Source organism: Asparagus officinalis, chromosome 8 (genome assembly GCF_001876935.1).
Source record: "Asparagus officinalis chromosome 8, Aspof.V1, whole genome shotgun sequence".
In the NCBI taxonomy this organism is placed as follows: Eukaryota; Viridiplantae; Streptophyta; class Magnoliopsida; order Asparagales; family Asparagaceae; genus Asparagus; species Asparagus officinalis.
The window spans coordinates 57329095-57346908 of NC_033801.1; the positions used below are offsets into that span (position 1 = coordinate 57329095).

Here is a 17814-nt window from a genome sequence, read left to right on the forward strand (position 1 = left end):
GACGCCGGGACCCACAACCACCTGGATATCCGGCGGTTCGTGACGGACTACGTCGACATAGTGGCATCGAGGCATCCGTACTGGAACCGGACCGCCGGGGCTGACCATTTTATGCTCTCTTGCCACGACTGGGTCAGTCGTAATCGCCATGCTTTCTGCTTTTGTGCTTAAACGTATATAGAATTGTCAATAATTTAACGGACGGTTATAATCTAACTTGAACTAAAAGTGAAATTTTAGCCCAAGTCAAATATTGGCGGAGGATTATGAAGTTGCTAAGGTTATATGAACGGAATCCACTCACAAGGAGCGGACCAACTTGTAACTTTTCAATGAACTTGTCCGGCCCTAACGTTCACCTCGTTTAATTGTTACACTTACTAATTTTTTGAAAGCACGCTCTTATCAATACCCTAACAACAAAATACCAGAGATAATACTGGTAAATATTTATAGGAGACGTGAGGTTAACTATAGAAATTTCTGTCGTGAACCTCACATACATATCGCATGGACTCGTGACTCTTTAACAAACTCGCCCCTACCGTTCACCACCTCATTAGCCAATTCCAACTCCCTAACAATTAAAAACTTAAACGTAATCACGGTTAATTTTTTTTTATAGAGAAAAATGAGTTTTAAGTTATGTGCATAGTTTCTACTCGTTAACAACTAAAAAACTGATCAGGTTTCAATGACGTGACAGGGTCCAAGCGCAAGCTCAGGAAATCCGGACCTCTTCAACAACTCCATCCGAGCTCTTTGCAACGCCAACACCTCCGAAGGCTTCCGTCCCCACAAAGACGTCAGCATCCCCGAGATCCACCTCCTTACAGGAGACATCCCCCCTCAGGTCCGCCACCCTCCCCCTCCGTCCACCTACCGCCCTATCCTCGCCTTCTTCGCTGGCGGCCTCCATGGTCCCATCCGCCCCGTCCTCCTCCGCCACTGGGAAAACAGCACTGACCCAGAACTCCAGGTCCACCGCTATCTCCCGCCCAACGTCAACTACTTCACCGATTTCATGCTGAAATCAAAATTCTGTCTGTGCCCAAGCGGGTATGAGGTGGCGAGCCCAAGGGTAGCGGAGGCAATATATGCCGAGTGCGTGCCTGTGCTGATATCTGAGGGGTACTACCCGCCGTTTAGCGATGTGCTACGGTGGGAGGAATTCTCAGTAAGTGTCCATGTTGAGGAGATACCGAGGTTGAAGGAGATACTCATGGCGGTAAGTGAGAAGAGGCTGGCGAGGTTGAGGGAGGGGGTGAGAGCGGTGAGGAGGCATTTCCTTTTGAATAGGCCAGCGGAGAGGTTTGATACTTTTCATATGATTTTGCACTCGGTTTGGTTGAGGAGGCTTAACTTGAGGACTGGGTACAATAGCAGCTAGAAGGATGGAACATTGGAGGGAAAATTTCGAAGTGTTTTTCTTCTTTTTTTTTGGGAGGTTAATTTTTTTATGAAAATGTAGATAATAATAAAATAGGAAGCGAAGTTATAAATGAATGTGTGTGCGTATAATCATTCCCTCTTTTGTACCATAATCTACGCTAAAATAAGTAGATAATAACAGCAAAGAGTGATTATAAGACGCTGATACATTTACAGATAAATGGACAAATTACAAGGAGAAAACTTTAAACTATGGTTTCTCCCATCAGTGAAATGAAGTACACAGGTGTAGGAAGATATAAAGATGGTGAAGAACTAATCATATAACCCTTGAAAGAAAGAAGAAAGAAGAAGAAGAAGAAGAAAGTGTATATCTGCATTACTTTCTTGAGAAAAAAGAACGGAATTACAAAGGGTGAAAGATGATAAAAATTAAGTCAATGAGAGCACTCCTATTATTAATTATTCAATATTATATGGTGCTAAAAGCTAGGATACATCACACAAACCTGAAATACAACATGAGATTCAGAAATTCGCTTATCTAAACACTTGGAGGGTCTCCTTCCCACTGCAAGCTCTCTGCATAAATTTTCGTATCCCATCGTCAAGCACAACTCTGAAAAAATAATCACCATCAATATCTAATTTAGTACTTAAAACACAAACGATTAATAGCCCATAAAGCAATCAGGACATATTTTCCTAAATATACCACATCAGGCGTTGCAGAAATGAATCTTTCTTGCTACATATTTTTTATTCTTTTACGGCCTTTAGCTTTCTTTTTTGTTTTACATGTCCTATGAGCCTAAAAAAAGAATATCACGAACTTTTATCGCTTTATGTATGAAACTACCCTTTAACTTTTTTTTTTTTTTTGAGTGAATTGAAAGTTACTTTATTATTATGCATAATTTGCTTTGTTACCACTATCAAATCATTCATTCAAAAAGGTGTCTTTTCGCACGTGACCTTTTGACTAATAAAACAACCTTACATAATAATTAGCTTTAAGTTGAAAAAATCATAAGAAACTAATATATGTTATTAAAACAAATCATGTTATGAAAAAATAGTGGGGGAAACATTGCCCAGCATATTGTCAAACAATTGAGAATTACATTTTATCTGAATAATCTGTATGATTCACATAATATCAGTGAAAATTGATAAAAACAACCATTTCCATCCCATATTAATGCCATCTTGGTGTTATTAAAGGAAAAATCTGCAGCAATTAGCATAAACGAAAATTCGCGAAAGTTTCTAGAAGTTATGAACAATCTATGCTGAGTATCTAAAATTTATGAACAACTCCTTAGCTACACAGATGTTTCCTCGGATAAGTTTCCAATTTTTATGGCACTATTAAACATATTATTCTGTGGAATACTAAACAATATGAGTCTCATCATTTCCAACTATATACCATTTTTGAGTATATGGATAATGTTTGAAGTGGCAATTATGTGAACCATGTGAATACACAGGGACCAATGTTTCAAATATCGGCCGATAGACTGATATTATGGGCGAGTTATTTGTTTTGGGGTCTTTCGCTATGATAAGTTTGATTCTAAATCGGTAATCGCTTTTGGATGTTTATCGCCGATAATGCGGCTATAAAGTGAGTTATCGGCCAAAAAATCGGAATTATCAACCTTTGGTTTAGGTTTTGATTTTGCGCCAATGGGCACCTATTCAATGCACTTTAAACCTTACCTAACCAGAGTTTCTACTAATAATAGTGATCCTAAACATAATTATTTACATTTTGGTATATTTATGTTTCATTAAGTATGGTTAAATTACATTTTAAAATATTATACTATGTATATCACCATCCGGTAATGTTACTCCGATAAATACTACTTATCCCTAATATATCCCCGATATCCACTCTCCAATATGGATTTTCAGCGTCTGAGTTATTTAAAACCTTAACAGGGACATGAAAATAAGTACAATAATTCATTCAAACACTATTTGGAAAATTTCGGAAGTACTCTTCTTTATTAATCTTCACGGAGAAAACTACATACAATTCCATTGACACACTTTTAGTTGGTATATCCACTACAGAAAAATGTTAACCATACTATAATTCTTGTACTACTTTTGTACTACCACTAACAAATGAGTGGATCCTTAAAATTTATAATAAGAAAGCGATGAGTCACCATGGCCCCACTTTTTGATTTGTGGTAGGACCAAAGTAGTATGATAATTGTATTACAGCTATCATTACTCATCCACTTCGAGGTCTCCTGTTTAAAAACTTCATTCAACAAAATTCAATTCTAAGTTACAAAATTGAGTACCTATTCCTTTCTTGGTCTTGTATTTGTAGAACTTCCAAATTTGAATGTTGGTTTGACCACCCAATATGTGGATAAAAGCTTACAACCAGTCCTTTATAGGTTGTTTGTTTACATGTATGTGAGAAGTGAAAATACAAAGTGACTTGCTTTTGGCACTCCATGTATTTGTTTTATTGAAAGTGACCGCAAAAGTGTGATGCAAAAAATAGTCCACATCAGATCTGTTGCACGTTCAGCTTCCCCTAAAAAAGTGCAGAAATTAGATGAAAGTGAAAAATGGGGATCACTACATATCAAAGTAATATATTTATTTACTAATATATCAGATTTCATTCCTCTATGATAGAAACGCCTCTTTTCAGTTTCTTCTCTGCCACTCTTCTCTGACACCGTCCGACTTTATTTTTCCCTCCATTGATCTAATACCATTGTCTTCCCCTCATTTTTCTCATTGTTAATTTTTATTCCTTCAATAAATGCATCTAACTGTTCTTTTCAACAAAAGGTCACCATTTTTGTAGGATCAAGCTCAACAAATTGGATGGGCAAAAAATCTGCATTTTTTGTTAACTTTTCAACAAAACTTCCGCATTTTTGTAGGATTAAAATCAACAAAGTGGAGTGGCGAAATTGTAGATTTCATGTTCGTTTCTTTATAGATTCATATCTTTAATTTAGTTTTAGACACCTTAATCTATTAATCGCTTTTTCTGAAACTTAATAAGATCTCAAAGTTCTATTAATTTTTCATGATTTTAATTTGAAAATCTCTAAAAACTCTTTTGAATTCTACTACTGAGCTCCTATCATTTCTGATTATAATTTTCTTTCTCTAATGATTTTATAAGAACCCTTGTTCAACTCTTCATCATTTATTTTGAACAATGTATCTCTTACATTTTCACAAAATTCAACTTTTGTACTGAGTTGTTACCTAGATAATCAATGCATCAAACTTACAACAATAAAAATATTTCTCTGAGATGTAAAAAGTAATATGGTATTTCCACATCTTCACTTTTCTACTTTCAACATGAATTTTATTAAACAAACAAACGTTATATGTCACTCACATGCTAACATGGAATTTGAAAGTTGTAAATAAAAAAATGTGACTTCCACACTTTCAATTGAGTTTCAAGTTGCTAAACACCCCCTTAGGCTTAGTTTGGTAGAAGGGAAAGCAAGAAGAGGTGAGAGACAAAAATAAAAATACTCTTTAGCTAAGGGTTTTTAACGAAATGTGAGGTGCGGTGAGATACACTCAAAATGGACTAAAATGCACAGATTGATGAATACCCCCAATTTGGTAGGACATGAGAGAGTATTTTGGGTTGAAATTAATTTTACATTCTCATATACTTTACTTTATTGTCCAAGTATTTTCTTGCCCAAGATTCAATGGATTTTCCTGGTTAAGTGGCCTCAATAGTTGTTTAGATGAGAAAATTTATACAGTTAAGTGTGGTTGCAATTGATTTAAGAAGTTGTTTTATTATGAATTATTTGTTCTTGTTTGAATTTTACTTTGTTGCACCTTGAATTCAAAATAAAATAATAGTGTTCACTACTAAATTGGAGTTTCATGTTAGGTCATTTTTTAAAAATATTCTGTAAAATTTTGATTATGGCATTGTACATTACTTATGTGATGGTTCAAGAACAATGTGTCTATAATTCAAGAGGTGTACATAAGATTTTTTTAGTCTTTTTTTTAACAAAAGATGCTCCACATAGAAGGATAATATTGTACTTTAGCTAACTCATCACCAGATCTCCCCTTCTCATCCCTCCAACCAAACAAGAAAAAATTATGTATCTATGCTCATTGTCCCTCCAACCAAAAAAAGCCCAAAAAGTATGTTCATTGCACCTTACCCTACCTCACTTCCCCTTCTCGTGCCCTCTACCAAACCAAGCCTTAATGGGCCGGTTACAAAATATGTAATGGGGCTGGGTTATTTAATTCTTCCATATATATACCCATTGAAAAGTATATAGCATCGTCACCTCCTTTTTAGTTCAAGTTCGTGGACATTAGTTGTGGGGTGATGTTTAGGGACTTCTCGCCATATCAACAGTGTGGTCACCCTCCAACCATTGATCAAGATGGACATGGTGATCCTACAAAAACAATCTATGCGATAATCCCCAAATAATGTTTTATGATTACTAGACGCATGCTATAGCTGCTTTATTTTCTGTTGTGCACTGTTTATGTAGTAGAGCAACCTATTCCATGTGTGTGGTCATCTAGATTCTACATTAATTAATCGGATTTTAGCCAAATAAACTAAATTAGTTGTCACAAATATAATGCAGATATAATGAATTGATTCCTATTTCATCAATATTCCACCTTCTATGTTATATGAGTGAGTTGGTTTGAAGATTTTGGTATTGACTTGTGACAGTCGAGGTTTCTTTAATTAGATATAGTAGATCACATCTCTTATAATTTCACAAATTCTATTACTCTGAGATATCTTAATTAACTAATCATTTATGAATTTACCAATTTTCAGTTGCAACTAGCCCTACAATTTTCACAAATATCACAAATTAAAATTAGACTATTCAAACCTTTACTCATCCCTAACATACCAATTTAAAACTTTGCTCATTTAACGAATCTAGTTCATCGGATTATAAGACAGTATTATATGCATGTGCATGCATGCCCAAGAAATCAAATCTCATTAGTTTGCTATTGCTTGCTTTCTAAGCTGAATTGTATGTATATATATAATATATATATATATATATATATATATATATATTATATATATATATATATATATAATATATATATTATATATATCACCAGTAGGGCAAGCACTAATCTACAACGTATTTTTTGACTCTTGTACTATAAAAATAGCATTAGTTCAATACCAAAAGCTTAGTATTTTCAGAGATCAATGAGCAAAATTGACCCGCGTGATGTCACGACATGTTTAAAAAAACAAAATATAGTAGTTTAAGAATTTGGTTTAAAGATACAATATATAGACTAATTACTTTGAACAAAAATATAGCAAGTTAAAAAAATATATCAAAGTACGCTGATCCAATTGCTAAAATATAAAGCATGTCCAAAATTAATTATTCTGTGTATATGTTGGATATAAAAGGACTTAGGAGGTTGGTAAGCCTTAAAGTAAATGGCTACAAAACTTTCGGTTTATAGGTAGATACTTTTTAGAAAGTGAGTAGGTTTAAAAATAAACGAGGGTAAAACTTTGGGTTTATAAGGAAAAAAACATATCTACAGTTTGTGATGTCATGGAATTAGCCTAAAAAAACTCAAAATATAATGGTTAAAATATTTTGTTTTACTGTAAACCTAATAACATAGAAAAAGTATAGCAAGCGTCTATAAACTATAGCAACTTACATTACTTACCAATTTTTTTTGATAAATACATTGTTTACCAAAATGCTGATGTATACAATGAATTTAAAAATAATATAGTAAAATATTATGGTCTAAGAGTTATTTTTTGAAGTAGGTGGATTTAAAAGTAGATGTAGCTAAAAATTTTAATTCAGTAGCAAAAAGATCTTCTGAGAAGAAGTGGGTGGACTTGAAAATAAACGAGATAAAACTTAGCCGCATAGCTATAATAACCTTTCTTTAAAGGGTTTTCCATACTAATCCTTTAAATCTTTCCTATTTTCAGAATTGTCCCTCAAACCATTGAATTGCTAATGGTTGTTAGTATCTAAATTTCTTTTAAAAATGGTCCCTGAAATCATTGAAATTGTTATTAGGACCCCTAGTTCTTGTCATACTTTTCAAATTAGTCTCTTTGGTTGTTGCTTCTACCTTAACTAGAGAGACTAATTCCAGGATAATTTAAAAATAATAGCAATTTTAATGATTCTTGACAAACCAATGCCTAAATATCTTAACAATTATGGGACCTAATACGATTTTCTTGATTTGAGGGATCAATTTCAAAATATGAAAGACTTAAGGGACTAACATTAAAAATATATATATATTTAAGGAGATGTGTGTCATAATAAATGGGGTAAACTTGGAATATTAGCAAAAGAACAAAAAATGAAAACAATTTTTTTTGCAATAGACGGGCTTCAAAATATATGGGATAGAACTTTGAGTTTATAAGTACAAAAGCAACAAAATAGGAAATAATAGTGGATGAAATCAAACTAGAGATCTTTCTCATTAAACGTTGTAGTACCAATTGATTGGAGAGACTAATTCCAAAATAATTTAACAATTAAAGAACCTAATAGCAATTTTAATGATTTTTGAGGGACTAATGTCTAAATATCTAAAGAATTATGGGAGCTTATGGCAATTTCATGATTTGATATATCAATTTCAAGATATGAAAGACTTACGGGACAAATATTGATTAAAAATTTTACCTAAGTAGATGGGCTTCAAAATAAATAAGAGTAAACTTTGAGTTTATTAGCAAAAGAAGAAAAAAATGGAAAAAAAACATATTCAAAAGTAAGTGGGTTTCAAAATAAATGGGATAGAACTTTGGGTTTATAAGTTATATAATAATACGTTAGGAAAAAATGATGGAGGGAATCGAACTAGTGATCATTCTTATTAAAAACTACGGTACCAACTACTTGAAGAAACTAATTTAAGAATTAATGGACATAATAGCAATTTTAATGATTTTTGAGGGACCATTGTCTAAATATTATAAGAATTATGGGACGTAATAATAATTTTCATGATTTGAGGTATAAATTTACAAATATGAAAGGTTTAAGGACTAATATTAAAAAAATATTACTTAATGAGATGGGTTTCAAAATAAATAGGGTAAAATTTGAGTTGATTAGCAAAAGAAGAAATAAGTGGAGAAGAAAACTTTTTAAATAGATGGGTCCTAAAATCAATAGGATTGAACCTTAGGTTTATGAGTAAAATAAGCATAAAATTAGGAAAAAAATTTGGTGAAGAGAACCGAACTAGAGACCCTTCTCGTCAGCTACTTTCATAATGAATAAAGAACATCTGAATATCATAATGAACAGTAAATCCACAGTGCCCTAATCAAATGTACCCATGTTAGCCTACTTATAAAAGAATTTTGAAATTCAAAAAACCCAGCGACCAAATTTTGAATTTCAAAAAGTCTACCCATTCTTTGTCAAAACAAAATAAATCAACACAATAACCACTCCTAAAACTTTTTCGTGAAATAAAACCACCCGACTCTAATCTCCTCAAACATCGGTTCTCTCCATCTAACTACCGTTGTCACTAGATCCTCTTTGCCATAGCTACATCACCTTAGCCTCGACCTAACCTCAAACTCTGGACCTAACCCTTGATCATCTATTCTCTTCTTTCTTCTCTCTCCTCAAGGTGACCTTCAATTTTTGAAATTATCATGTACATACCAACTTCTTTCCTCAAATTACTTGAAAGCAAATAAACCAAACAAAACCCAAGTTCCATCAATTGTGCAAAAGTGTATGTGAATATCATTTTTTCTGTCTTTTTCTTTTTTCCCCCATTTTGGCTATCTGTGTTGGTTTTATTTAGCGTTAGTGAAGTTAATTTTGTGTAATTAGCATTAAAATTGATTGACTCTTTTGGTTTGATGATTGCAGAAGAGAGATGGCACGAGCTTCAGTTAAGTCTTTCAAGCAAGAGCATGATTGTAGAGCATTTCAATTAGTTTTTTTGTCTATTTATGAAAATTGCATATTATTCTAACACATAATCTGATTTTGATTTGCAAAGAAGAGGAAATCAGAATATGCAAAGGTGTTGATGATGGAGGGGTCTTTGGATTGCGCAATTTAGATCTAATATGTTTATTTCAACTACTTAATAATATTAAATACTTGATTAGGTTCTCTTTAGCTATTCACATTTGACTTTTTATAAAAAAAAAAAATTCTGTTCATGTATCATATTGGATGTGTGCGATTTTTGTTGCCCTTTATCATTCTTTTTATCTTAGCTAAGCTGTGATTCTAGCATGTTAAGAGTCTTTTGACTCATCTAACTGATATATGCCAAATTTAATTTTTTATAAGATTTCATGTCCTTGAGATTGATATATCATGCAAACTATTCTTTCTAATCTTTTATCCAAAAAATATATATTAATTCTAATTGGTATCACACAACTTTCACATTTTTTTGTCACTCATCACTGTACATGTTCCTACAAATACAATGTCACATTTTTCATCTTACAAGCAATTTCAAATATAAAAACTATCACAAGGTATGTATTTTAGTTTATAAGATATTGTTGTGTGCACTTGCTTGCCTATCCAAATACAATAGGCCTTCAATTTTCCCATCAAAATAAGAAAACTTTTTTTTCTGAACCTGAGTACGCATATACCCTTTCACTACATACCTGAAGCTTTATTTCCTGGTTTATATAGTAGATTGGATGTGTGTTTGTGATTCCTTCTACCTTTTTTGCTTCCTTCTAATTTCATTGATCAGTGATCCTAGCATGCGAAGCATTTGCTTATATAGCTAAAATCTGCCAAGAAAATTTTTCTACAAATATTTCCGTGTCCTTGATATTAATACATCATGCAAACAATTTTTTCTATTTTTTTATTAAAAACTATTCATTCTAATTGCTATCACATAACTCTAGCACTTTTTCATCACTCATCACTCATCACTACACATGTTCCAACAGCATCACATCTTTCATCTTACAGACAGTTTTGAGTATGTAAACTATGACAAAGACATATATTTTAATTTGTAAGATATTAATTTGTGGATTTTCTTGCTTAAAGATTGAATGCAATAGGCCTTCATGTTTTCCATCAAGTAAGCAAACCTATATAATTTTTTCTTTTAGCATCTGAGCATGCATACAAGATATTGCTACATATCTGAAGCTTGATTTTCCTATTCATTGAGCTGATTGGTTGTGTGATTTCTGCTATCCTTTATGCTTCTTTTTATCTTTATTAATCAGAGATCCTAACATGTTAGTCTTTTGATTTATCTGGCCAATATCTACCAAGAAAATTTCACTGTAAAATTTCCATGTCCTTGATGTTAATATATTACGCAAGATTTCTGCTATCCTTTATGCTTCTTTTTATCTTTATTGGTCAGTAATCGTAGCATGCTAGTTTTTTGATTTATCTAGCTAATATCTACAAGAAAATTTTACTGTAAAATTTCCATGTCCTTGATATTAATATATCATGCAAACTATTCTTTCTAATTTTTTATCAAAAACAATATTCTTTCTAATTAGTATCAAACAAAAGAACTCGTCACTATACATGTTTCTACAGCGTCACATTTTTCATCTTATAGGCAATATGGAATATGGAAACTATGACAATGGTAATGTATTTTAGCTTATAAGATATTGTTGTGTGGACTTTCTCGCCTAGAGCCTAAATGTAGCAGGCCTTCAAGTTTTCCATCAAAGTAAGCAAACCTATATTTCTTTTATTTCAGTATTTAAGCATTGCATATACCCTTTTGCTACATACCTAAAGATTTAGTTTCCTGTTTGTGTAGTTGATTGGATGTGTGTGATTTCTGCTACCCTTTAGGCTTTTTTTATCTTCATTGATAACAATAAGTGATCCTAACATGATAGGAGTCTTCTGGTTTACCTGGACAATATTTGCCAAGAATATATTTCTACAAAATTTCCATGTCCTTAATATTAATATATTGTTGAGAGTGAGAAAATCAGAGTCTATCATTTCATTCATCTCCATGGGTATATATAGGGTTACATATGGGTAATGGGTTAATGGGCCCTAACCCGATAACCCAAGAACTAATTCTAACACTCCCCCTCAAGCTGGAGCAAAGAACTAATTCTAACACTCCCCCTCAAGCTGGAGCATATATATCAATCATGCCCAGCTTGTTACATAGAATGGAAAACACATTAGGTGAAGTAGCTTTAGTGAGAATGTCAGCTAACTGTTCCGAAGATGGAGTGAACTGAAAAGATATCACTTTCTTTTCTCAAGCATCTCTGACAAAATTACAATCAACTTCAATGTGCTTAGTTCTCTCATGAAACACTGGATTCTTTGCAATGTAGATAGCAGATTGATTATCACAATGCATAGGCATAGATCCAGGCTGCGAAAAGCTAAGCTCGATCAGCAGCTTCTGTAGCCATATCATCTCACAAACAGTATGAACCATAGCTCTGTATTCTGCTTCTGCACTAGATCGAGATACTACATCTTGTTTCTTGCTCCTCTAAGTAACAAGATTTCCTCCAATAAAGGTGCAAAATCCAAAAGTAGACTTTCTATCTCTTATATCTCCTGCATACCCAGCATCAGAATAGGCAGAGATGTGTAAATATCCATGTTTCTTATACAGTAATCCTTTTCCCGGACAGCTTTTAACATAAGCCAAAATTCTTAAGAGCAGCAGTCCAGTGAACCTCTCTAAGTATATGCATAAACCTGCTCAATACTCCCACTGCAAAAGTGATATCAGGTCTGATCACAGTAAGATAGATCAACTTGCCAATCAATCTTCTATATCGGCCTACATCATCTAGGAGAGGACTATTATCACGCCACAAGTCCACATTCACTTCCATGGAAGTGTTTGCTGGCTTACACCCCAAAAGGTCTATTTCTTCTAAAAGATCCAATACATATTTCCTTTGAGATAGAAGTAAACGGTCCTTTTGATATGCAATCTCAATCCCAAGAAAATATTTGGGTTTCTCCATATCTTTGGTCACAAAGTGACGTGAAAGGTACTCCTTAGTCTCTGCTATGGCAACAAGGTCACTCCCAGTTAGCAGGATGTCATCAACATATACTGTCAGAATCACCAGACCAGATGTAGTGCGTCGGATAAAGACGGAGTGATCAGACTGACATCGTTTGAAACCGACACCAGATATAACAGTACTAAATTTCTCAAATCATGCCCGTGGACTCTGTTTGAGACCATAAATTGCCTTTTTAAGCTTGCAGATCGTATTCTCCCCCTGAGCAACATACCCTGGAGGTTGCTCCATATAGACTTCCTCCTGTAAGTCACCATACAGAAAGGCATTTTTAACATCCAGCTGAAACATTGTCCAATCCATATTAACAGCCATAGAGAAAAGTAGGCGAATGAAATTGAGACGGGCTACGGGAGAGAACGTCTCAAGATAATCGATCTCATAGGTTTGAGTATATCCCTTAGCAACAAGACGAGCTTTGTAACGATCAATTGAACCATCGGTGCGATACTTTAAGGTATAAACCCACCGACAACCAACTACAGTAACGCCTGTGGGAGAAGATACAAGATCCCAAGTCCCTCTAGAAACAAGTGCATCCATCTCCTCATCCATGGCTTGTTTCCAAGCAAGATCTAATACGGCCTCCTCATATGACCTGACTAGAGATATAGAGAACAAGGACAAAGCAAACTGACGAGAAGAGGGGGTAAGACGGTCATAGGAAACAAAATCAGATATAGGATGATTAGTACAAGACCGTTTACCTTTTCGATGAGCAATTAGAATATCGAGATCAGAAGGAGTAGAAAGAGGCAAACCTGCAACGGGAGATGAATGTTCGGCTGGAGCAGAGAGAGGGACAGGAACTTTTGAACGATGACAATACGTCAGTAGAGGTGGTGGTGCAGATGGCATAGTGGAAGCATTTTGTAATTCTGGAGAAGATCCATCAGCAGAAGGAACCGAAACAGGTAGTGGAACAGTAGTAGGAGCAATAGACGGAAGAGGCACAGATGGACTGACAGTTGGGGGTGAACCAATCAAGGAGAAGTATGGAACCGACTCAAAAAAGGTTACATCGGCAGACACAAAATATTTCCTGGTAGATGGATTATAACATCGATACCCTTTTTGAGTACGCGAGAAGACACACTTAATAGACCGTGGAGACAGTTTATCAAGTCCGGGAGACAAATCCTGAACAAAAAGAGGACAAGGACAAAGCAAACTGACGAGAAGAGGGAGTAAGACGGTCATAGGAAACAAAATCAGATATAGGATGATTAGTACAAGACCGTTTACCTTTTCGATGAGCAATTAGAATATCGAGATCAGAAGGAGTAGAAAGAGGCAAACCTGCAACGGGAGATGAATGTTCGGCTGGAGCAGAGAGAGGGACAGGAACTTTTGAACGACGACAATACGTCAGTAGTGGTGGTGGTGCAGATGGCATAGTGGAAGCATTTTGTAATTCTGGAGAAGATCCATCAGCAGAAGGAACCGAAACAGGTAGTGGAACAGTAGTAGGAGCAATAGACGGAAGAGGCACAGATGGACTGACAGTTGGGGGTGAACCAATCAAGGAGAAGTATGGAACCGACTCAAAAAAGGTTACATCGGCAGACACAAAATATTTCCTGGTAGATGGATTATAACATCGATACCCTTTTTGAGTACGCGAGAAGACACACTTAATAGACCGTGGAGACAGTTTATCAAGTCCGGGAGACAAATCCTGAACAAAACAAGTACAACCAAAAACTCGATGAACCACAGAAAAAGGCCTTTTGTCTGGATAAAGGCAGATGAATGGTACTTTACCATTAAGAACAGGAGAGGGCATCCTATTGATCAGGAAACATGCACTAAGGACTGTATCAGACCACAAATACTTTGGTATATTCATATGTACCATCAGGGTTCTAGCAAATTCTAAAATGTGTCTATGCTTCCTTTCAGCAACTCCATTTTGTTGTGAAATGTGAGAACATGATGTTTGGTGGATAATACCAATATTTGCAAAAAAACGAGAGAGATCATGTTTCATGTATTCCAAAGAATTATCGGTACGAAGGATACGAATAGTTGAGAGTGAGAAAATCAGAGAGTCTATCATTTCATTCATCTCCATGGGTATATATAGGGTTACATATGGGTAATGGGCCCTAACCCGATAACCCAAGAACTAATTCTAACATATATCATGCAAACTATTCTTTCTATTTATAAAAAAAACTGTTATTTCTAATTAGTATCACACAACTTTGGCGTTCTTTCATCACTCATCACTATACAAGTTGCTATAGCATCACATTCTTCATCTTACAGCATCACATTCTTCATCTTACAGGCAATTTTGAGTGTGACGCTATGACAAATGTACGCTTTAGTTTATAAGATATGGTGCGGACTAGCTTGCCTAAAGTCCAAATGCAATAGGCCTTCAAGTTTTCCATCAAAGTAAGCAAATATTTTTTTCTAAATTTCAGCATCTGAGTATGCATATAACCTTTTGCTACATATCTGAAGCTTTATTTTCCTAAAAGTAACATGCGATATAAGTTCTACATGATATATTTTATATACTTAACATGATTATGACATACATTTATTATCATTGAATTAATGTCATTTTCACTTCATCTTCACATAAAGGTACTATATCTGTTGTTGAATGAATTGCTACTGGAAAAAGCGTGCACAAGGATATCTCCCGCACCTCCTCCATATGAACAGTAAATGAAATTGATACTTTGCCTCTCATCTTACATTAAATGAAATTGATATTTTGCCTCTCATCTTAGCTTTCAATTTAATGTATAGCTTATATTTATTGATAGCAGAAAAGTATCCACTCATACTAAAATATTAAGTAATGTTCAAAGATACTTTAAATCGAATAGTTATACTATTTTTAACATTATTTTTAATTACTGAAATTAGTAATATGTAAGATAATATCAAATAATATTTAATTACTTTAAAACTAACTTTTTTATTTGAAAACATATATATTTCAATATTCCATTTTATTGTTGATTTTTTATATTGCACAGTATATATTTTTGAATATCTGACATAAGTAAACTGACAAATTAGAAAGTACTCATCCATCTAGGTGACTTAAATTATTCTTAAATAGCATAAAAGTATAAATAGTATAACTTAACACATGAGATAATATAGGGGGTGGTTTGAGTTAATTTGTTATAAATTTTCTGTTTTTACTTTTTTTCCTTTAATTCCACTTAATTTGTCATTGTAGAAGTTGCACATAAATTTGCAAGACATTTTGTTCAATGATAAATGATATGAAAACTAAACACAATTTGCAAGGTTTGATTTGATGTCACTTAATCTGTCTTCATGTATAGGTTTCTTTAAATCCTTAGACAAATGAATTCTGAAATGATGAACAGGGGAACATTGAATCAAGTCCACTCTATAGATTGATATGATATCTGCTCAAATACTTGATCATCGGAAGTAAGATGTTCTACGCCAACTCTCTTCGGTTCTATATCCTTTGATTCTGATACCACTGATTAAGTATATATTAGGAGTTCTTTGGGGCAATGGTGATGGTGAAGGTACATTGGAGCTTTTTAATTTTTAGTTTTGTTTAACTTTTTCCAAAAAGTTTCAACTTTTTTCAGCCTTTATTGCATTTTACCTAATTGTGGAGATACTTTTGTTTTGTATTCATTAATATGTTAGCTTCCTATATAGATAAATCTACCATGTTATGTTCCTGATCCCAATCATAAGGTCAAAAAGAACTGTGATAAGAGAAAAGAAATAAGTGATTTCTATTACTCTCCTATCTCGAGAATTCAAATATCTATTGGTTCATGGTTTTGTGATTTTGTGTTTGATTATGACAGCGTAAAGCTTCAAGAAAAATCTCAAAGTGCAGTAACATTGTGTTGAAACGCCATAAGTGTACCAAGTTTATGTGCTGCTTACTGTTTCCAAATTTTGAACGAGAAGCATTCTTCTCCTTTAAATTTTAAACAATTGATTATTCATGTATTATATACCTTTGCATATCATAGACTTATCATGGATTCATAGCTTAGCTAGGCTCAGTTGTTATGATGTACTTTAGAAGGTTAAAACAGCATGAATAATAGTGAGATTAGTTTTGCAGCATGTCCAATTAATGCTTTTTTTTAATTTATATTTGTATCATTACATCTGTATACATCTATGCTATAGATATTAGTTTTTGCAGAGTTGTTGCCATACTTTACAAGGATTTACTGGAACTGTGGACGACATGAAAGTATTATGGATTGAAAAGATAAGCTAACATGAATTATTTCAACATGCATTCACGTGGTTACTAGTTGCACTCCATACTTTGACTTTAATGCAAGATGATAGTGATGTTGGCAAGATTTTGAGATGGCAGAATAAAGTTGTGTATATTGTATATTTGAACATTCACTTGATCAATGTATCGAAGATTTTTATATATGTATAATTGTGTCCTTATCCCAAATATTTTGGGATAAAGTCTTTGTTGTAATTGTTGTATGTATGTTTTGCTGTGCTGGGGTGTTTGCCTCAGGAATAATGTTGGAAGAAAATAAATCGTTAAGCAAGAAAGTCTTCTTGTAATTTTGAGATTGTTGTGTTTCAGTTCAATATTAACATTTGCTTGAATTAGATTTTTGTCATATATCTCAGTTCTCATGGCATCTTACAAGTTTTCTTATGATTTGATGTTGCTCTTTAGTTAATGTTACACTCATAGTGAGTGCATTTTATTTACAAATCATCATATTGGAACTTAAGAGTGTATAAGCCATATATAATGTCATATTTGATTTATGTAAATTGAATTTTGTATCATGGTCCGACAAATACATACTGATGATTCTTATTTCTTAACAAATAGCTTTTTAAGTACAACCTGTGCCTTGCATGGGACCTAAATAATAGCTAAAAGCTACAGTCATACCAACTGTGCCAACTTTTTTTTATGTCATAAACACAAATTTATTATATATGATAAGCTATTGGAGATGAATTGTAGCTATGCACTGTCATCTCCAATAACTTTAGTATATAGGACCATAAGTTGAATAACTAAATCACCTATGTGAAATTAGACATCTATTATAAATGGCTGCAGGAATTGCAAATGTTAGTACTGTATGTTCCGCACCTGAGGATATGCTTCTTGTAATTAGCGAACTTGTGGAGACTGACTCTGCGACTTCAACTGAGTTTGAGAAGGTGCATTCGGCAGTTTGGACTGAAGTGCTGGCTTACGCTGCTGTTGCTGATTCTGTTGTTTCGTTTGCTCAAAATGTGCATATTCATCAGGTTTTTCCCACTACATAACAATCGCTCATTGAATCATGATGGAT

General features: G+C 33.8%; 2 protein-coding genes across 2 annotated transcripts in view; one reads left to right on the forward strand and one right to left on the reverse strand.

The window, feature by feature from the left end:
• LOC109822692 (probable glycosyltransferase At5g03795) overlaps positions 1–1506 on the forward strand; it is a 3678-nt gene extending 2172 nt beyond the window's left edge. Inside the window, exons 2-3 of the mRNA XM_020388921.1 lie at positions 1–132; positions 707–1506. The exon at positions 1–132 is cut by the window's left edge and continues 208 nt beyond it. Of these exons, the coding sequence (XP_020244510.1) occupies positions 1–132; positions 707–1390 (816 nt within the window). The 3' untranslated portion in view covers positions 1391–1506. The remainder of the gene's footprint in view (positions 133–706) is intronic.
• The window catches only part of LOC109821266 (flowering time control protein FCA-like), a gene marked incomplete at its 5' end in the record, with an annotated part of 39178 nt that continues 23103 nt past the window's right edge, over positions 1740–17814 (reverse strand). Inside the window, 2 exons of the mRNA XM_020387452.1 lie at positions 1740–2011; positions 17610–17780. Of these exons, the coding sequence (XP_020243041.1) occupies positions 17631–17780 (150 nt within the window). The remainder of the gene's footprint in view (positions 2012–17609; positions 17781–17814) is intronic.